The sequence below is a fragment of the Oncorhynchus clarkii genome, chromosome 15, assembly GCF_045791955.1.
Source record: "Oncorhynchus clarkii lewisi isolate Uvic-CL-2024 chromosome 15, UVic_Ocla_1.0, whole genome shotgun sequence".
Lineage (NCBI taxonomy): Eukaryota > Metazoa > Chordata > Actinopteri > Salmoniformes > Salmonidae > Oncorhynchus > Oncorhynchus clarkii.
This window is the reverse complement of record NC_092161.1, coordinates 19,962,101-19,985,056: the sequence shown is the minus strand read 5'-3', so window position 1 is coordinate 19,985,056 and position 22,956 is coordinate 19,962,101. Positions and strand designations below refer to the sequence as shown.

The 22,956-nt window shown below is 42.8% G+C and overlaps 1 protein-coding gene across 1 annotated transcript in view; it reads right to left on the bottom strand.

The window, feature by feature from the left end:
• The window catches only part of LOC139367023 (sodium channel protein type 3 subunit alpha-like), a 177,973-nt gene that overhangs the window by 28,786 nt on the left and 126,231 nt on the right, over positions 1–22,956 (bottom strand). The window contains exons 16-18 of the mRNA XM_071104908.1: positions 20,795–20,935; positions 20,211–20,546; positions 6,120–6,243 (exon numbers count right to left, since the gene is read on the bottom strand). Of these exons, the coding sequence (XP_070961009.1) occupies positions 6,120–6,243; positions 20,211–20,546; positions 20,795–20,935 (601 nt within the window). The remainder of the gene's footprint in view (positions 1–6,119; positions 6,244–20,210; positions 20,547–20,794; positions 20,936–22,956) is intronic.

Genomic DNA, 22,956 nt, shown 5'->3' with positions numbered 1-22,956 from the left:
GAAAGAACATTTATTTAATTATCTATTTTTAATTCAGGCTGTCACACAACAAAATGTGTGACAGAGTCGTGCCTGGCCATGCAGCCGTGGGTGAACAGGGAGCAGGAGGGGACTGAGCACGCACCCCGGGTGCTCTGAAACCCTGCTGAACCTTAACCTAAGGAACTCCATGCTTCTTTCAACAGAGAGGTAACAGCCCAAGCTGTTGAGTTTATAAAATGGCCTCCTTTATGCTGTCAACTTGATAGTTTACACTCAACAGAGCTGGACTGTCTTTAAACAGAAAAAAAGCATTAAAGGTTTGCGAATTAGTCTACATACAGTATTCCATCAAAATGAAAGATGATGCATTGGAATATACTGTATTGCCGTGGGTGACATTACATAATTTTCACCTAAATCACATGTAGCCTAGGTGTCACTCTTCCCGCTTTAGCCAACTTATTTAGTTGAATACACAACAGGGTCAGGTACGAAGGTTAAATCCCACACTATTTGGATCCAGTAACAACAGTAACAACAAGTATCACCTTTTTGGCTGTTTAACTGAGTTCTACCTGGAACCAAAAATGTTTATCTTATGGGGACAGCCACAGAACCATTTTGGAATCCTTTTTTCCAAGAGTGTAGATAGAGGAATTGTTAGGCTGATGTTTTGTACCAATACACGGGATGTTCCACCAATTCGGTGCCTTTTGAGAATTGTATGTTGTAACATTTTTGGGGGGGATTTCACCTTATTTTTTCATTCTGTCATAAAGAGCATATGTTCAACTTTATAAAAACCTAGTTTTCCCCTTTCAAGAGGTCACATAAAAAAAATACCATAGTAATTGCCTATTAAGTGCCAAATTAAGTTACCCTGTTAATAACAGGATTGACGATAATGACACTAAGTAAACAATAATCTTCAGAAATGACTTGTCTAAGCAACAAAATAACTAGGGCTTTACAATGATAATAATAATGCATTACATTTCTAAGGCACTTTTTTTTTGAATTTCAAAGCACTTCAAGAGCAAAAAACAATCAAGAAATATATCATGACAGGTCAACCAATAGAGGCCAAGTCTTTGAAAGCTGCGTCCCACAAAGATAGAGAAGGTCAGTTCATGGCTTGAGCGGAGAGAGCTGGTCAGAGTATGGTAGATGATGGTGATGGAGTCTGCTGATGATCTTATATGATAGTGATAATATAATGACCTGATAATGATAATGATAGTGAAAACTTACAGACATTTTTGGGTTAAGTGACAGAGAGTGCATGGAGGGACATGTCAAAATGCAGAAGTTTTGCACTTTCGTAAAGTCTTTCTTCATTTAATGAATTCTCCATGTGGTCTATATTAAAGTGTACTTCATTTATTATAACAGGCTTTTCTTATTAAAATACCAAAGGGACGTACTGTACAAGGCACTCTTTTCATGGAACGACCCACATAGCTCCATGATTTATCTAATTTGATTTATTTTGTGTATTATGGTGGAGCGCCGCCATTTTGTCCTTCTTACGCAACCCAGAAATGTGTGAAATGCAGCCTTGGTAAATATGGTCTCTTCAACTATGCTCCAGTGACAGTACTCCTGCTCCATCCCAGGATAGTTTTTCAATTTTGGGGATGCACAGAAACATGTAGTGTTCTTAGTATTGCCATGGAGACCGTAATAGTGGTGTGGAAATGGAATAGCATACTACTGCATGCCTTTATTGGGCATAACTATACTATATTTAAGCAATAAGGCCAGAGAGGGTGTGGTATATGGCCAATATACCACTGCAAAGGGCTGTTCTTAGGCACGACGCAATGTGGAGTGCCTGGATACAGCCCATGCGGGTCTATATTGGCCATATACAACAAAACCCTCCAGTGCCTTATAGCTATTATAGACTGGTTACCAACGTAATTATAGGAGTAAAAATACATGTTTTGTCATACCTGTTGTATACTTAAGCTATAAGGCCCTTAGCCATGGTATATTGGCCATATACCACAAACCCCTGAGGTGCTTTATTGCTATTATGAACTGGTTACTAAAGTAATTAGAGCATTAAATATACATGTCTTGTCATACGCGTGGTATACAGTCTGATATACCACGCTGTCAGCACATCAGTATTCAGGGCTCAAACCACCCAGTTTATAATGTCTGATATACCATGGCTGTCAGCCAATCAGCATTCATGGCTGGAACCACCCGCCTTTTGGGCCTTCCAGGGAGCACATGCTGCCATGTCCAAGTAGTCTTTTTTGGGGCCACATCTAGCAAACAAACAGTGACTCATGAAGCCTACTGTGAGTATCATATGATTGGTAATAAATCATTGTGTCACTAAGAGCCTGCGGTAATGGCGGGATCAGAGTAGGGCTGTTGTGGTGACCATATTACCGCTGCACCGGGGGTCACAAGTCATGAAGGCAGTCAAATTCCACATTACCGTTTAGTCACGGTAATTAGGCTTCTCCAAGCTCTGATGCTGCTGTTCATTGGTAGCCTACCAAACTTGCTAACTGCCTGGTACTCAGCACTCTATTGTACCTCTAACCACTCTGACATCAATGCAAATGTATTCAAGAATCTAATCAAACACTTCATGAGAACTCATGTTGCGCAACATTTCTATTGGCTATGCAAATGCGGAAGAAAACTGAGTGATGGCCGTTAATAAAAAGAGGAGGATCCCATGAGCTTTCTATAGGCTAGGCCTACTATATTTATTTCTCAACTTTCCTAATATTAAGCACATTTCTTATATTTACAACAGGAGTATAGACTACCTGGCTGGCATGAAAATATACCACAGGGTTTCTTTTTCATTTTATTAAGTGAATAGATGACATGTATTTTTTACGCTGCCCCTGTTTCGATACAGCTGCATGATATTGGTCCATTCTAAATCATAAAAAATGTCACACATATATTATTTAGTGTATGTAGACAAAATGAAATCAAGAATAGTCTAATGGGTGACAATATTAGCCTATCACTTATACATTATCACTTGTGAATGATGCCCAGCATAAGAAACAGCTTTTTTTTGTGACTTGGGGAAGATATTTTTTACCATACAAACGCACCTTTATAATAAAAGCATTACATGCATAATAACAGCTAAACGTTCTGATCTGTTGCGTCAGCCACATGGCATAAAAACATTTTTTTTGTGCTATTGGTTGTATTAATTTGGGATCTGTTTGGGATATTTATTTATCACAAAGAATAGAATAGGTCAACTTTTGTACTATGGGGGATAGTAGATTGACATAGGCTAGCACTTTTGCTGGTCGTTAGACCTACTCATCTTGTTGGCTGACGAAAAGTAAATGTGGACAGTTCATCCAGTATCTTCAATAAGCACCTCGGAGCAGAGCAGTTGCATCCCCGATGTGTCTGTCTTAACTTGTAGCCTGTGAGAAAGACCCGATCGATCACGTGATGTAGAGCTGTGTGAGTGAGAGACACTTTGGATTGCGCAGCACGCTCAGGGAGAAGGACACAATGCAGCACTCCAGCCGCAAAAGCATGGATTTGTTTAGGGTGCATTACGGCCACAAAGGGGATGCCGCTGTGAAATTCAAGGCATTATCAAGTGCTTGTCAAATTGTGAATGAGAGACTATTGGAGTGTGTACAGCCTGTGCAAAAAAACTAAGTTGAGCTCATGCCTTTCAAGCAACTTAAAAAAATCATCATTAGAGTTTCATTTTGCAGCCTTACAATGTATGAAAAATCTAAACATATAGCCCAACGTTTGTAGAACAACTAAAGTTATATTAATAACTCTAAATTAAGCATATAGGAGTACCTATTTCCTTGTTAACCACTCAACACAGTGCGCTCTCCCTCAAATCATTTGGAGAAAATCTTTATATTTTATTTTATTTATTCAGTTTAGTTCAATTGTTTTCTTCATACTATAAAATAATATAAAATAAGCCAATCTTATAAGCAAATATTGTCTGCTAAATGAACTAGTGTAGCCCACAGCCATTTGGCATAGCCACATCAGGACCTAACATAAGGACAGCTCAGAGTATGCTATTCTGTTCTTCTGAAATAGACTACATTTTCTTCATATCATCCTTCTTTAGACCTGTCTAAAATAAGTAATGGATTTATTGTGTGGAAGCCAGGAGATGCTAGATGTGTTTATGTTAATTAACAGTCAATTACCGTGAGACCGACAGTTATTTGCTTGACAATCATCGGCTGACGAAATTTCATGACCGCCACAGCCCTAGATCAGAGTCCTGGTTGCGTCCAAGGAACACAAATGGATTTCCATGGTGATGTACTCAAACCATTAGGCTTGTCACACCCTGATCTGTTTCACCTATCTTTGTGCTTGTCTCCACCCCCCTAGAGGTGTTACCTATCTTCCCTATTATTTATACCTGTGTTCTCTGTCTGTTGCCAGTTTGTTTTGTTCGTCAAGCCTACCAGCGTTTTCCCCTCTGCTCCTGTCTGTTTCTAGTTCCTGTTTTCTAGTTTTCCCAGTTTTGACCATTCTGCCCGCCCTGACCCTGAGCCTGCCTGCCGTTCTGTACCTTGTCACACCACCCTGGATTATTGAACACTGTCTGCCCTGACTCTGAGACTGCCTGCCATTCTGTACTTTTTGGACTCTGATCTGGATTACTGACCTCTGCCTGCCCTTGACCTGTCATTTTGCCTGTCCCCTGTTCTAGTAATAAACTTTTGTTACTAGAACAGCCACTAGAACACCCACAACCCACTCCCCTGTGTTTACTAGCGTTATGAGGTATTACACTGAAAGGGATAGAAGGTTTCAGCCTCTATTGTAGTCCACATTATTAAAGGAGTTATGGTGCAATGGTTGTTTCTATGGATACTGTGCTCCCTGTGTAGTCAAATGAACATGTACATATGATACCCCACACAAGTCAGACTGTATTCAGTAAAAACCTATCAGTGTCGGCATTCAGGAAACACCTTTAAACACAAACCTAAAAACACTAAGAACTAAATGACTTCCCACCACAACTAGTCAATAGGTGTGTAAAAATGGATGCATCATTAAAGAGCGTGATCCCCTAATCAAATCTTGGTTCAAAATATGTGTCAACGTTCACAAGACCTTCAGTAATGATCTTCACGCTCTAACATGAACATGTCAAAAGCGTTTTTAGAACAACCCCCAACAACGCTGACCCTTTCAATGTACACTCAGCTACTGCTGACTGTTTCAGTGTACACTCAGTCATTTACCATGATTGTCTCGGAGACATCACGTGATTGGTCTAAGTTACCTCAGACCGTCTGAGGGAGTTGATTAGTTGCGACCAAATTTAATTCAGGTAGTCAGTCATCATCAAATTAACCAGAGTCCATTTAGTGTCTGAGACGCCTTTTCAAATCTCTGCTGACACAGGACATTCAATTTAATGCGCCATTACCCGTTCAAATGTCACTTAATTGTTTAATGTTTTATATCAAATGGCCTCCACTTGAAGCCGAAAGCCAACTGTTTGGGGTAGCCCAGTGTAAATGTTTAGATTCAGGCTTGCAGTGAGAGTGAGTCAAACCCTCTACTAATGTAAGCTGTTAAAAATATACAAATGTTTAGGCTGGATTGCAACATTATCCCCACCATCATGGCACATTATTATACACATTTGAAATTTGATAGAAACATATTAATTCAACCTGTTTGACATGTTTCTGTCTCTGTTTTGATTTCCACATACAAAATAAACAGATTGTCAGGTCTAGTTGCCCATCTTGTTTTTTTTCTCTCCAAACATTACATTAAATAATATTCCTTAAATGTGCTTGCTTATACTTGTATTTTCTTGGTCACATGTATCACTAGTAATACATTACTAGTGCATGTAAATTGTAAGCTGTATGCTTGTTCATGCTGCTACCTCTTGGTGCCACTCCCTTAAAAATACAATGAATTTCTTTGAAGCATGATGTAATACAGTACAACACATTCCATTTTATTTGAGTAAAGATGTTCTGAAGCAAACATAATGGTGTCCTGTCTCCTTACCGACATTTGGCGTCAGAAGTGGGATCTAAACCCAACCGCTTAGCAACACAATCTCAATGGGACTCACCTGACAGTAATGTAACAATAAAGTCAAATAAACTTACCATCAGGGAAGCAGTTGTCAGGATCCATGGTCTCTTCAGCCATCTCCGAATACTCATCCTCTTCCTCCCCTGGCTTCCTCAGATCCACTGTGCTGCCCTCGGATAGGCTGATGTCATCCTTTACCTGAGGATAACAACCAATCAGAGCCAGATGAAAATAGTTATTATCAGGTGATTGATGACTGGTGTACTGCTATATTGGTGATTTATTGACAAGAGAAGGGGATCTGGTAGATATGGAGAGAGTCATTCAGTCTTTTTCTCCATTTATGAGAAACATTCAGAAGGTTATAATTCTCCCAGTAATAACTACTTCTATTCTGGTGCATATAAAGCCTGGGCTTTAAGTCTCATATAGAACCTAACCTGGTATTACCTTTGTGGCATTTACCATATTGTAACTTACAGCACATCTTAATCTTTTGCTTGGAAAGCTATAATCTGCAGCGTTAGTTTCAATCTAATCTGGCAAAATCAAATCAAGCTATCAGCGATCTGGACTGATATTATAGCATGATAGACAGAAGAGCTGTAGTCGGCTGGATATTTATACAGAATACAGGCAAGCTCCTGAAACTCTTTAGATGGGTATTCAGTGTGATATGTGTTTCTCCACACATACTGTATACTGTGTAAAGCTAAAGGTTACAGTATTCACCTTTTACAGTAAGCACTAAGGAAATACATTGCCAAGCTACTTGAAGACACACTTCAGTAACCATGCTTAATAATATGCCATCCATTTGACATTGTGTGTCTGTTATGTAATAAGTGTTGGGTGTATGTAATCAGAATGATGTGACAGAATATCCTACCCAGGATATTCTGTCTGGTTTCTGGCTCTAGCTCTTTCTTCCTGTTGTTGACGCCCTGCAGGCTAACACGTAATCACACTTCGGGTCCTGTCATGGTGGGGCTCATATTGCTATGAGCTCCATATGTGCGTGTCCGTATGCACACCCACGCATGCACACGCACACGCACGCACACACACACACACACACACACACACACACACACACACACACACACACACACACACACACACACACACCACCCCTCAGGGTCACTGTCCCGACACCAACTCCCCTCTCACCACCCAGCCCCCTCATGGTCAGTGTCCTGACACCGACCCCCCTCTCACCACCCAGCCCCCTCAGGGGCACAGTCCTGACACTGACTCCCCTCTCACTACCCAGCCCCCTCAGGGTCACTGTCCCGACACCGACTCCCCTCTCAACCCCCAGCCCCCTCAGGAGCACAGTCCCGACACCGACTCCCCTCTCACCACCCAGCCCCCTCAGGGGCACAGTCCCGACACCAACTCCCCTCTCACCACCCAGCCCCCTCAGGGGCACAGTCCCGACACCGACTCCCCTCTCAACCCCCAGCCCCCTCAGGAGCACAGTCCCGACACCGACTCCCCTCTCACCACCCAGCCCCCTCAGGGGCACAGTCCCGACACCAACTCCCCTCTCACCACCCAGCCCCCTCAGGGGCACAGTCCCGACACCGACTCCCCTCTCACCACCCAGCCCCCTCAGGGGCACAGTCCCGACACCAACTCCCCTAATGTTTTGTATAGTCAGTGTATATCTATATATTTTCTATGATATACTTTTGTTACCTTGGACATGGAAAAATGCTGCATCCACTTTTGAACTAAATATTTGCACTGGGACACTGTGGACTGTTTCCAGGGTAACTGTAGTGTCTGTGCTGCAGGTGAGGTGACAACACCAGAGTCAAGAAGACAGTCAGGCATAAACACAGAGTAAAGTGTGGGTAGAGGAAGTTCCAGGGTGACAAAAGTCAGCTTTGGGCATAATGAATCCTCAACGTTAAATCATTATTTAATGCATATCCTTCATGTCCATGGCCATGTGGCATTTAAAGGGTTGGTGCACCCCAAAACAGAAGTATGACTGATGTTTTCATACTTGTAAAGTGGGCTAAAGTGAAGGTCAATCCATACCTTTATTAATCTATTCTCTAAAGTAATTTGGAATTTTGGAATTCTCTATGCATTCCCTCCAACCTCAAGAATGCTATCATTGGAGAGCACAGCTCAGAGAGAGAGGGATTACTTAACAGTACAGTAGATCCTCTCAACTGTTCATCACCAATACAGTCATACAGCCATTCTCTGCAGACAATACAGCGAGGGGGCCCTTCAACAAACAACCTTTACTTCAATTTCACTTTTACATTCTCTTGGCTTTAGAGGATCAGTATTCTATTACCACTGTCAATAAACCCACGAATGCCCGACGAGAACAACGACATCAACCTAAAACCAATACAGTCATTGTCCTGGTCAACTTCATGATTATGAAGCTTTCTTTTGCTCTTCCTTCTAGATACACAGATAAACCTTTTATGTCATCTCATGTCATCTGTTGAGTTTTACTGGTTATACCATACCCATGTCCGGCTTGTAACAACACATCATCAGATGTACATTACTGCTCCGCCTGTCGAGTGGGCATCCCATGAGCCTTTGTGTTTTACAGGCCCATCGTGCTCAGCTTAGGGGGTGACAGGGGAGTTGGTATGTCTGGTATACCTGAACCAATAACACTGGTTGTACACTACGCCCATGGTCCCAATAGACAAATACACCTACATACACACACACACCACTCACATACCCACCCAACCCTTATAGTTCTGACATACTGTTTACTATTACTATTATTATTATAATAAGTATTATCATCATTTGTATTATAATTTGTATTATATATTTTTAAATCATTATCATTATCCTTATTATCATTATCATGTTTTATTATTATCATTATTATTGACATTATCACTATCATTATTATTGACATTATCATTTGTATTATTATCATTATCATTATTACCATTATTATTATTGTCATTATTATTATTATCTTATCATTTTTATTATTATCATTATTATTGTCATTATTATCATTAATATCATTTTTATTATTAGCATTATCATTATTATTATTGTCATTATTATTATTATAATTATCATTATCATTATCGTTATACCAGTCACTTTCTCCAAATCCCTGCCTACATGTACATCCCTGCACATTGTACATTTGCTACTGGCACTGACCCTGTACACAGCTTACATTCTTATGATATTCTAGTTCTCTCTCTTATGTCTTATTTTTATGTTGTTTTTGTCATACTATTTTAATATTAAATACTTGCAAGTTAAGCATTTCAGTATATTTGTGCATGTGACAAATAAAACTTGAAACTTGAAACTATCACAAATACCAGGTGCATTGTCCCCCACATAACATACCTATAAATAGCCCCTCTGGAGAGAGAATTGTGCACTAAGCAGTGTTGCACACACACACGCACGCGCGCACGCGCACGCACGCACGCACGCACGCACGCACGCACACACACACACACACACACACACACACACACACACACACACACACACGCACACACACACGCACACACACACGCACACGCACACACACACACACACACACACACACGTCTCAAACTCTACGAAGAAGGACTCCCTTTAAAGTATATAACTAGTCCCTCCAGGATTTTGCAGGGATTTTTTGTGATATTTGAGGACAACAATGTTATATTTTGCTGCGAATGTCCTGCGAATGTCCCGCAAAATCATCCTGTTGTCCCTCGTTTATGTATTTTAAAGGTGGTCACCCTAGGTTAAGGATCAGGAGTTATTGGTGTAGTGGCAGACATTAAGGGATTTAGGTATTCAAGGGGTTGCAAAGACCAACACAATAAGCTTGATGAGAAACTCTAAAAGTAATGTGTCACTGCCCGAGTGTCACCATCCTTGACCTGGTGAGTCGAAAACAGACGTGTATGTTTTATAGAACATAAACAATAAGGAGATGTCTGAAAAGTGGCTATACCTGATTCTGGTTTTAATTAGCTGTTTACCAGGATCTTGATTAGCTGATAAGCTGAATCAGGTGTGTTACAGCAGGGTTGGAGGAAAAGCCTGCATACCCATTTCTCTAAGAAGCTTGGCTTTCACCCTTATTTAGACATTACATTAGAGCCATTGATATGCTACGAGAAAAATCCCTGCCAAAACAATTTCAAGCATGTTTTCCGTCAATAAATGATAAATCATGTATCCCATTTCCTCATCAGTCTCAGAGCCTCTGGGATCTGAGATGTACCCGGTTGTTGCCGTGGCAGCGTTGTCGTGGTTGCGCTGTGCGGCGCTCGGACACAGCTGTGTGCCGTTACACAACCGTTGGTCCCTGGAGAAGCCGAGCCTCTGAGCCTTCCCACCAGCTGCCTGGTGTCTCCCACCGATCAATTCCTGCTCTTCTCCAAATCCCACAATGTCACTTTGCTGTCCGAGATGTTCTTATTCATACTAGTAAGACACTTAGAATGCAAGCATCGCAATACATACAGTACAGTAGCTTCATGCTATAATATTACTTTCAGAAAGTTCTGAATGACTCAACTGTGAATTTCCAATAACATGCAAATCCCATAATTTACCTGTAAGGAAAGAACCATTTCCAAATTGTCTTTCAAATTAGTTTCTGTATCATAACAATCACATGTTGTGGAGTATGCTGAGGCAAACCCTCTAGGAGAAGGAAACTATAAACACACTGGCAGGATGTGTAGCTCTGTAACATGAGCATGGTCTCTCTATGTTAAGCTCCACGCTCATCTGAGCAAGATTAGCCTTGCACAATAACCCTGTTAGTGGGATAATCAACATAAGCCTCCCGCTAAAACAATATCAAGTCATTAGCGAAGGAGTTGACTTTACAGTTAGAAAGCTATGCTTATGATGTACAAGGGCTCAATGGCACAATGGTGTGAGGAATGGTCAACAGCAGCTAGGGTTCCAGGCTCCACAAACACACACACATGCACACACACCCTTCCCTCCGAAGTGTAAATAGTGGTCCGGGCCTTGGCCCCTGTAGTGATGAATCAGACAGACAGACCGTTGACTGAAGCAGAGGTAAGGTGGGCGTCAGAGGTGAAACAATCCCATCTAAATGTCCCCAGTCTTTCAGCTGGCTGTGGCATTACAGCTCATATGGGAGATTTGTCCCGGGTGCGAGCTAACGCAGGGCGCTGCTTTTTTCTATCACACCCTCCCAGCCATACTTTGACGTTGAGGTGTTGTGAAAGGGACGAGCCTGTGTCTGCCTCGGCTGCATAGTCTCTTCATAGTAAAAACAAGAGCGGAGACGCTGTTTGCCTGCTGCTAACCTATTGTAACTATTAATTGTCCTCCACCATGAAATCGAGAAGGGAACTGTGGATCGGTCTCTGTCCGTTCGTCTGTTTATCTGTTTGTCTGTCTATTTGTTTGTATGTTAGTCACACGCAATTATCTTAGACAGAACTAGCCTGATTTTGACAAAACTTTCGTGAATGATGCATCTTGCCATAGAGATCCGGCATTTATAAAATGACACGGCGGAAGCTATAGTAAATACAGGAACTGACATTTGTGAGTCAAACCACAGAGGATGAGGTGAAGTGAGAGGGATAACTGGGCCCAAAATCTGTCTTCTCCAGCAAGTGGCGTTTTGTTGTTGTTGTGTGTTTGTATGGAGGTCAATGAGAGAGTTGAATTTGTTTAAGAAAACATTGAATGGCTTATTTGTAACATGTGGCTTATTTGATCAAACATAATTTTTGTAATACTTAAGTTGTTACTAGTATACTGATGCTATGTTATGCTGGCCCAGTTGAACGTTACGTCATCGGGTGAAAGCACGGAGGGAAGCGCGCCCTTCTCAAATGTAACATTAATCTGCACAACTCGGGCATGTTTTCAACAAAGCAGAATGGTACATCGTCCAAAAACAGGCTCTAACCAATAGTGCAAAAAAGGTATTAGGTGAACAATAGGTAGGGAAAGAAATAAAAACAACATTAAAAAGACAGACTTTATACAGTAGTGAGGCTACATACAGACACCTGTTAGTCAGGCTGATTGAGGTAGTATGTACATGTAGATATGGTTAAAGTGACTATGCATATATGATGAACAGAGAGTGGCAGTAGCGTAAAAGAGGGGTTGGCGGGTGGTGGGTGGCGGGACACAATGCAGATAGCCTGGTTAGCCAATGTGCGGGAGCACTGGTTGGTCGGCCCAACTGAGGTAGCATGTACATGAACGTATAGTTAAAGTGACTATGAGCATAGCAGCAGCGTAAAAAAAAGGGTCGGGGGGGGCACATAATGCAAATAGTCCAGGTAGCCATTTAATTACCTGTTCAGGAGTCTTATGGCTTGGGGGTAAAAACTGTTGAGAAGCCTTTTTGTCCTAGACTTGGCACTCCGGTACCGCTTGCCATGCGATAGTAGAGAGAACAATCTATGACTGGGGTCTTTGACAATTTTCTGGGCCTTCCCCTGACTCTGCCTGGTGTAGAGGTCCTGGATGGCAGGCAGCTTAGCCCCAGTGATGTACTAGACCGTACGCACTACCCTCTGTAAGTGCCTTGCGGTCCGAGGCCGAGCAATTGCCGTACCAGGCAGTGATGCACCCAGTGCTCTCGATGTTGCAGCTGTAGAACCTTTTGAGGATCTCAGGATCCATGCCAAATCTTTTTAGTTTCCTGAGGGGGAATAGGCTTTGTTGTGCCCTCTTCCCGACTGTCTACATTAAGCCGGTGCAAAACACTTCTACATGGGTACCCGGGCTAAATGAATTGAACCCCCTCAGTCTGAGTACCAGTCTCTTTAACTAACATTCCATTCCTTGCCACTCGATCCTGGTCATTGCCAAAGAGACTGGCATTTCGGCAATCTCAACGTTAAATATGCACTGGATTTAGGGTAAGAGTTCCTTATTGGTTGTTGGAAATAACATTAATATTTTCCATGACAACATGTGCAGACTCGAAAATAGAATTCGAATTCATAAGAAAGTCAAAAACAAACATTAACTCTTAGCTAGACAAGTGGCGGCATGTAGCCTGTGGTGACAGGTACGGTGGCCTAACGGTTAGAGCGTTGGACACAACCCTTGCTCCAGGGGATCTGTACTACTTTGGCTGACCCTGTAAAACTACTACATTCACTCCGCCTATCCAGCGTATGTGACAATAAAACATGTTTTTGCATTTTGAGGCTTGAAATCAAAACTAAGACATTTTGTGGTTGGAATTGAAGTATGTATTTACTTTGAGAATGTATATCTGAGCTAGCAATTTTATTTTATTCTTTATCTAACTAGGCAAGTCAGTTAAGAACAAGTGAGTTAACTGCCTGTTCAGGGGCAAAACGACAGGTTTCAGGGATTTGAACTAACAACATTTTGGTTACTGGCCCAATGTTCTAACTACTAGGCTACCTGCCACCCCAGATGGAAAGTTTCACAAAAAAAAGGTTGTTTAGCAAGAGGATACCAACAGTGTTCTGTGGAGAGAAAAAAGCGAGTTCCAATTGGATGATAGCAATGAGGGTGATCCAATCAGGATCAAATACTCTGTTCTCCTCAAGCTCATTAATGATAGAATGTTCATGTTTGAAGATGGCAGAAAGGCCAGTCTCTTTGGCACATTATATGGAGTACAGGGGGGTTATTAGCTAAAGAGACTAGTTCAGGCTAACTGCCTTTCATTTTCTCATTTTTTATTTGTATTATTATTTATTTTTTACCCTGTTTTCTCCCCAAATTTATGGTATTCAATTGGTAGTTACAGTCTTGTCTCATCGCTGCAACTCCCATACGGACTCGGGAGAGGGGAAGGTCGAGAGCCGTGCGTCCTCCAAAACACAGCGTGTCAGCGTGCACTGCGCCTGGCCCGCTACAGGAGTCACTAGTGCGAGATGGTACAAGGACATCCCTGCCGGCCAAACCCTCCCCTAACCCGGACAACGCTGGGCCAATTGTGCGCCTGGCTGCAACAGAGCCTGGACTCGAACCCAGAATCTCCAGTGGCACAGCTAGCACTGCTAGCATTGTCAGAGTGGCCACTTGAGTATCTGGCCAATATAATGGATAATCTGTGGTCACACACGATAACTGAAATTGGCCCAATCATTTGTGTGGGACAACATGTTAACTGTTGCCTGGTTTCCAATGTTCTAATTATCTTTTAGGTGCTAACTAATGTTTCAGGGCAATGTTCTCTCGCTGCCCTTTCCGTAATAAAGGATAGCGACAGGTATGCATCTGAGGCCACGGTTAGCTGGATAGATGCAGATGACTCCTCTGTACGGGAGACTGGCTAGGGAACCCTGCGTGTACTTCCTGATTATCTACACAGTGAGCTACAGCAAACCTGATACAGCCTCCATGGGTAACATGTATATAACAGGTTCTCTTAAAAGAGAGCAAGAGCAAGAGCAAGAGCGAGAGAGAGAGAGAGAGAGAGAGAGAGAGAGAGAGAGAGAGAGAGGGGGGGGGGGGAGTCAGGGACAGGTGTAGGGATAAAGATAAAACAGAGTGAGTGGGTAGACAGGCAGGTGTACAGAGATGGAGTGAGTGAAGGGATAAAAGAGAGAAAGAGAGAACAAGGGACGGTGAGAGGACAGGTGCATAGTAAGATTAAAGCGGGTGGGCAAGACGTGACCGCTCTCTTAAAACTAATTGGAGCACAGGTGTGCAAAGAGACAAACTGACACAGATAAGTCAGCTCTGTTTAGAGGGACGGAGGGAGAGCGAGAGAGACAAATGGAGGCAGAGAGAACGGAAGAGAAAACAGATGTAAACATCTCTCTCTCTCTCTCTCTCTCTCTCTCTCTCTCTCTCTCTCTCTCATTAAAACTTGTTTTTCAACCACTCCACAAATGTCTTGTTAACAAACTATAGTTTTGGCAAGTCGGTTAGGACATCTACTTTGTGCATGACAAAAGTAATTTTTCCAACAATTCTTTACAGACAGATTATTTCACTTATCATTCAGTGTTTCACAATTCCAGTGGGTCAGAAGTTCACATACACTAAGTTGACTGTGCCAATTGTTTCTGGACAATTTGAGCCTGAACCCACAAATGCTGATGCTCCAGATACTCAACTAGTCTAAAGAAGGCCAGTTGTATTGCTTCTTTAAATCAGCACAACAGTTATCATAATTGCAAAATGGTTTTCCAATGATCAAATAGACTTTTAAAATGATTAACTTGGATTAGCTAACACAATGTGCCATTGGAACACAGGAGTGATGGTTGCTGATAACGGGCCTCTGTACGCCTATGTAGATATTCCATTAAAGATCAGCCGTTTCCAGCTACAATAGTCATTTACAACATTAACAATGTCTACACTGTATTTCTGATCAATTTAATGTTATTTTATTGGACAAAAAAATTGCTTTTCTTTCAAAAACAAGGACATTTCTAAGTGACCACAAACGTTTGAACGATAGTGTATATACAGTGCCTTGCGAAAGTATTCGGCCCCCTTGAACTTTGCGACCTTTTGCCACATTTCAGGCTTCAAACATAAAGATATAAAACTGTATTTTTTTGTGAAGAATCAACAACAAGTGCGACACAATCATGAAGTGGAACGACATTTATTGAATATTTCAAACTTTTTTAACAAATCAAAAACTGAAAAATTGGGCGTGCAAAATTATTCAGCCCCTTTACTTTCAGTGCAGCAAACTCTCTCCAGAAGTTCAGTGAGGATCTCTGAATGATCCAATGTTGACCTAAATGACTAATGATGATAAATACAATCCACCTGTGTGTAATCAAGTCTCCGTATAAATGCACCTGCACTGTGATAGTCTCAGAGGTCAGTTAAAAGCGCAGAGAGCATCATGAAGAACAAGGAACACACCAGGCAGGTCCGAGATACTGTTGTGAAGAAGTTTAAAGCCGGATTTGGATACAAAAAGATTTCCCAAGCTTTAAACATCCCAAGGAGCACTGTGCAAGCGATAATATTGAAATGGAAGGAGTATCAGACCACTGCAAATCTACCAAGACCTGGCCGTCCCTCTAAACTTTCAGCTCATACAAGGAGAAGACTGATCAGAGATGCAGCCAAGAGGCCCATGATCACTCTGGATGAACTGCAGAGATCTACAGCTGAGGTGGGAGACTCTGTCCATAGGACAACAATCAGTCGTATATTGCACAAATCTGGCCTTTATGGAAGAGTGGCAAGAAGAAAGCCATTTCTTAAAGATATCCATAAAAAGTGTTGTTTAAAGTTTGCCACAAGCCACCTGGGAGACACACCAAACATGTGGAAGAAGGTGCTCTGGTCAGATGAAACCAAAATTGAACTTTTTGGCAACAATGCAAAACGTTATGTTTGGCGTAAAAGCAACACAGCTGAACACACCATCCCCACTGTCAAACATGGTGGTGGCAGCATCATGGTTTGGGCCTGCTTTTCTTCAGCAGGGACAGGGAAGATGGTTAAAATTGATGGGAAGATGGATGGAGCCAAATACAGGACCATTCTGGAAGAAAACCTGATGGAGTCTGCAAAAGACCTGAGACTGGGACGGAGATTTGTCTTCCAACAAGACAATGATCCAAAACATAAAGCAAAATCTACAATGGAATGGTTCAAAAATAGACATATCCAGGTGTTAGAATGGCCAAGTCAAAGTCTAGACCTGAATCCAATCGAGAATCTGTGGAAAGAACTGAAAACTGCTGTTCACAAATGCTCTCCATCCAACCTCACTGAGCTCGAGCTGTTTTGCAAGGAGGAATGGGAAAAAATGTCAGTCTCTCGATGTGCAAAACTGAGAGAGACATACCCCAAGCGACTTACAGCTGTAATCGCAGCAAAAGGTGGCACTACAAAGTATTAACTTAAGGGGGCTGAATAATTTTGCACGCCCAATTTTTCAGTTTTTGATTTGTTAAAAAAGTTTGAAATATCCAATAAATGTCGTTCCATTTCATGATTGTGTCCCACTTGTTGTTGGTTCTTCACAAAAAAATACAGTTTTATATCTTTATGTTTGAAGCCTGAAATGTGGCAAAAGGTCGCAAAGTTCAAGGGGGCCGAATACTTTTGCAAGGCACTGTGTATTAACAACAAACAATCATCCATACATGATCCATAAACGTTTGCAAACCAAGTAGTATACGCTAGTGGTGTGCCAAGCCCGCTCTCCTTCTCCCAGCTCCCAACCTTTTCAACTTTAACAGTGGTTGCTGAGTTTTATATTTATTCAAGAAGCCTGGCTCATTTCACGTCTCCTTATCAACATAAATTAATCTTTGAAACTAACCCTAACCCCCAGACAACAAGGTAATGGGCCACAATCTAGCTCAGTTCAATTCAACCCATTTTAATGGATGCAGGCAAAGAGACAGTTAGGTGAAAGACAAATGCAGGCAACAAAATGCACTTTCCCTCAAGGATCTTATTTCATATTCCTGATTGGGCGGCAATATTGGGCGGCAATATACTGGGCCATTGTTACCAAATATAAGAAGTACACAACTACAGAAATACTAGTATAAATCTTTACAAGGTGTCAAATTGGACAGGGCATTCATTTTGGAAAGTGTCCGCTCAGGGCCAAATTGCTCTGGAGGAAGTGAGAAAACAAAACAGGGCATGAAAATAGCCTTTGTGCGTGGACTTGGAGCGGCTCACTTCAGATGGAGGGAGAGGGATGGAATGAGAGAGAGAGGAGGGTGGAGAGTGGAGAGTAGAGGGTGAGAGAAAAAGAGAGAGGGAGATAAGGGCTCTCTTTCCTGTCTGCTCAACAGTCAGTTATTGGACGGCTAAGCAACCTCTCAGGCCAGAGAGAGAAAGAGAGAGAGAGAAAGAGAGAAAAAGATGACGGGGGAGAGAGAGAGGAGAGAAAAGAGAGGGTGGACCAGAAGACTAGAAGAACTCATACATACATCTGACCCACATTTAGTAGACACAATAAACATTACAGTTCTAACATGAGGGAGACAAGCACACATGGCAATGCCTACAGTGAGACAAGACCAACTCTGTCATATTTCCGTGCCTAGCAGCAGTCTGCCGTCTGAAGTCAATCACTAATTAAAGTAGAAAATATTAGCCTCTATGATGTAACGACTCCATTTTCCTACTCCCTTCCTATAGGCAGAAACTCAAGCATGAGGTACCCGTGCTAAGGACTATTCAACGCTGGTCTGACCAATCGTAATCCACGCTTCAAGATTGTTTTGATTACACGGACTGGGATATGTTTCGGGTAGCCTCCGAAAATAACATTGACGAATACACTGATCCGGTGACTGAGTTTACCAGGAATTGTATAGGAGATGTTGTACCCACTGTAACTATTAAAACCTACCCTAACCAGAAACCGTGGATAGATGGCAGCATTCGCGCAAAACTGAAAGCACAAACCATCGCATTTAATCAAGGCAAGGTGACTGGGAATATGGCAGAATACAAACAGTGTAGTTATTCCCTCTTGCTTCCGAACAAGCAAAACACCTTCTTCGCCCGCTTTGAGGATAACACATTGCCACCGACGCGGGCCGCTACCAAGGACTGTGGGCTCTCCTTCTCCGTGGCCGACGTGAGTAAGACATTTAAGCGTGTTAACCCTCGCAAGGCTGCCGGCCCAGACGGTATCCCTAGCCGCGTCCTTGAAAGCATGCGCAGACCAGTTGGCTGGAGTGTTTGCGGACATATTCAATCTTTCCCTATCCCAGTCTGCTCTCCCCACATGCTTCAAAATGTCCACTATTGTTCCTGTACCCAAAAAGCAAAAGTAACTGAACTAAATGACTTTCAGCTCAGCATTCAACACCATAGTACCCTCCAAGCTCATCATTAAGCTCGAGACCCTGGGCCTGAACCCCGCCCTGTGCAACTGGGTCCTGTACTTCCTGACTGGCCACCCCCAGGTGATGAAGGTAGGAAACAACACCACTTCACTGATCCTCAACACTGGGGCCCCACAAGGATTCGTGCTCAGCCCCCTCCTGTACTCCCTGTTCACCCATGACTGCTTGGCCATGCACGCCTCCAACTCAATCATCAAGTTTGCAGACGACACAACAGTAGTAGGCCTGATTACCAACAATGATGAGACAGCCTACAGGGAGGAGGTGAGGGCCCTGGGAGTGTGGTGTCAGGAAAGTAACCTCTCACCCAACATCAACAAAACAAAGGAGCTGATCGTGGACTTCAAGAAACAGCAGAGGGAGCACCCCCCTATCCACATCGACGGGACCGCAGTGAAGAAGGTGGAAAGCTTCATGTTCCTCGGCATACACATCACTGACAAACTGTCCACCTACATAGACTGTGGTGAAGAAGGCAAAAATTGTCTTGACACCTAAAACCCTCACAAACTTATACAGATGCACAATTGAAAGCTTCCTGTCGGGCTGTTTCACCACCTGGTACGGCAACTGCGCCGCCCACAACCGCAGGGCTCTCCAGAGGGTGGTGCGGTCTGCCCAACGCATCACTGGGGGCAAACTACCTGCCCTCCAGGGCACCGACAGCACCCGATGTCACAGGAAGGCCAAAAAGATCATCAAGGACAACAACCACCCAAGCCACTGCCTGTTCACCCCACTTTCATCCAGAAGGCGTGGTCAGTACAGGTGCATCAAAGCTGGGACCGAGAAACTGGAAAACATCTTCTATCTCAAGGCCATCAGACTGTTAAATAGCCATCATTAGCACATTAGAGGCTGCTGCCCTATATATATATAGTCTTGAAATCACTGGCCACTTTAATAATGGAACATTAGTCACTTTAATAATGTTTACATGTTTTGCATTACTCATCTCATATGTATATACTGTATTATATCCTATTCTACTGTATCTTAGTCTTTGCCGCTCTGACATTGCTCGCCCAAATATTTTTAATTCCATTCCGTTTCTTTAGATTTGTGTGTATTGTGTCTATTGTTGTGGAATTGTTAGATATTACATGTTAGATATTACTGCACTATTGGAGCTAGAAACACAAGCATTTCAATACACCTGCAATATCATCTGCTAAACACGTGTATGTGACTAATACAATTTGATTTGATTTGATTTCATGTTTGGAGATAACAATATCTGATATAGTACAGTGGCCCATTATTGGCTTGTATCACAAAAATGTGACTGATATCGATATAGACTTCCATATCGGTACCCTTCACTTCCACCAACCCAAACTCCCATCCTACCTGCTTTCTCTCCTCCTCCTCCTCCTCCTCCTCTGAGCTCTCGCTCTCCCCCTCTTCCTCCTCATCCTCGTCCTCGGGGAACTCCACGTCCGACTCGCCAGGAGCGATGGGCACGCTGATGGTCAGGTTGGGGTTGGTCATGTAGCTGTCGTCCACCTCCGGGACCATAATCTTCTCCCCGTGGCGTCCAATCCCTCCCGCCACCGCCACCACTGTCCCGTTGCCCACCTCGCCAAGCGGAGCACTGTGGCTCAGCCTCTTGAGCTTCAGCATGGCCTCGGCTTCTTTGCTCTTCTGCCGCCGCCGCTTGAAGTTGCCATTGAAGAAGTCGCAGATCTGCAACAAAGTAATGAACTGCGTTTAGAAGATGAACTTTTTTTTGCATGTTATTTTTGGGGGTTTTGTGATTAATTTGTTTGTTTGGTTGATATTGGTTGTTTCATTTTTACTCGTAGCCCATACTACATTTCATGCTGTATCTTATTTTGAATCTATGTAATTGTCTATGCTAAATAGTTTTAAAAAAAGTAGAGAATGAAAATGTAATTAAACAATGAATAGCTGTTTAAAATCAAGTGCCCAACCTGGCTTCGGAGCCAGCCCATGCCGCTTTTGATGCGACCAATGGCAATCTGTAGGTTGTTCATCTCGCCATCGTCGTCGGGCGCCGAGAGGTTGTCCGAGCTGAATGAGCTAAGCAGCAAGGCTAGGAAAAGGTTGAGCACCTGGGAGGAGAGGGAGAGGTGTGTTAATAAAGCCTGGGAGGAGAGAGTGGAAGGAGTTTTAATAAAGCATTGTTGGACAAGCTGAGGTTCAGCACCTGGGAGTGGGAGAGAAGGAGAGGAGTTTTAATAAAGCTTTATTGGACAATTAAGATGTTATTACTTTCACATTGATTAAAAAGTTAGTGACAAACAACATCTTACAGTAAACCAGACTGCTAGATCAAATAGCTATAAAAAGCTAGCCGGCAGGTCTGGTCCCTGTAAGCGGCAGAGTGTGGACGGAGAAGGGACCTGATGTGTAACACTAGGAATGTAAACAGCAGGTGTGATTTGGGCCTGGTTTTAAATGTCAGCCTCCAACGGGAACAGAAGCTCTCCATGTCCATGTTAAACAAGAGAACCTGCTCCTCTGGGCTGTAGGGCTGTGTGTGTTTAGTGTGTTTGTTTAGTGTGTGTGTGTGTGTGTGGGGGGGGGGGGGGGGGGGGGTGCATCTGTCCGCGTGCCTCCATGCTTGCGTGCCTGCCTGCCTGAATTTGCACATGGCAACCATAGCCCCTTAGACACAGGGCCACTTTTCCTCAGTTTAGTAAATGTCAACCGTGCATGCAGTTTCATGATGGAATTTCATTACCATCGTGTAATGATTGCAAACATAATTTTGTAGTCAAATTTAGATTTTTTTCCCACATCCTAACACGAGCTTCATAAATGAAACACTCTGATTTAATAGGGCCTATAATAACGAAACATCCTAGACCAAAAATGCATGTTTTGGGTTTACCTGAGACGGTTCTCTCTGTGTTTCTCCAAAGGTTTATTGATGTTGTACCAACGCATCAATCAAATCAATCCAAATCAATGAATTGTCATGTCATTCATCTGTTTCTTGGTAACCATGCATGTAGTATATCTTTGCAGCCAGCAACAATCAACATTGACAATGTTCCATGGTTCTGAGATTTCACACTACTTTTGGCAAAGGGAGAAAAAAACATGTTATGTGGGAGTGTCTAGCGTGTCCCCATATTACCCAGGGGAACAAACCATAAGTGTATGTGTGTATGTGTGCATGCGTGCATGTATGTGTGTGCATGTGTGTGTTTGAGGATGGAAGTTGGAGGCGACACAGCCCTGGACACCCTGTGCTGGTCTAGCCACACTTGGTGCCCGCTGCGACAGGTGTAATTAGGTGTCTGGCTTTTCTATTTTCTGCCCCACTACACTTGTCCTACAAACACACCACCATGCCATGCTGCCATCTCAGAGAGTGATAGAGCAAAACACCATAGGGTCCACTGAATAACCATCTTCGTTCAATTGTTTGAGATCAAGAAGAGGTGTCTGAGGGTGTAGGCAGATTTTTGGGACTGGGCTTTACTTACTAACCTTTGCCTGCTTGCCATAGCTGTTTAAAATCACATGATGTCATCAGTGGCTCCTTCTATTGTTATTTTGAAACATTAAAACCTGCTGTTTTCACATATGTTGACGTTGCAGTGGTGCTGGAGATGATCAATTTGATGTTGAACATTTTAGAACGTTCCCTTTTAAGTTTGCAGGCTAAGGTTGACCTTAAAAAATTACGAACACAACAAATCTACACACGACACTCCCCCATTTCAAGACAGCCTACAGGAGACACATCTCAACACCTCATGTATCATCCCAAAACAGCACAAATAACTCAATAGTATAACATAGACTGTTTAGGGTCGATGCTGACTCTTGGGTCAACCATGAGTTGCCTGTTAGCGGGCATGACACTGGTGAGATGATTGTGTGTCAAATCCCCACACTCACCTCGCATGATGACACACTTCATGGCCAAAAGTATATGGACACCTGCTCGTCAAACATCTCATTCCAAAACCATAGCCATTATTATGGATTTGCTGATATAACAGCCTCCACTCTTCTGGGAAGGCTTTCCACGAGATGTTGGAACATTGCTGTGGGGATTTACTTCTATTCAGCCACAAGAGCATTAGTGAAGTCGGACACTGATGTTGGGCGATTAGGC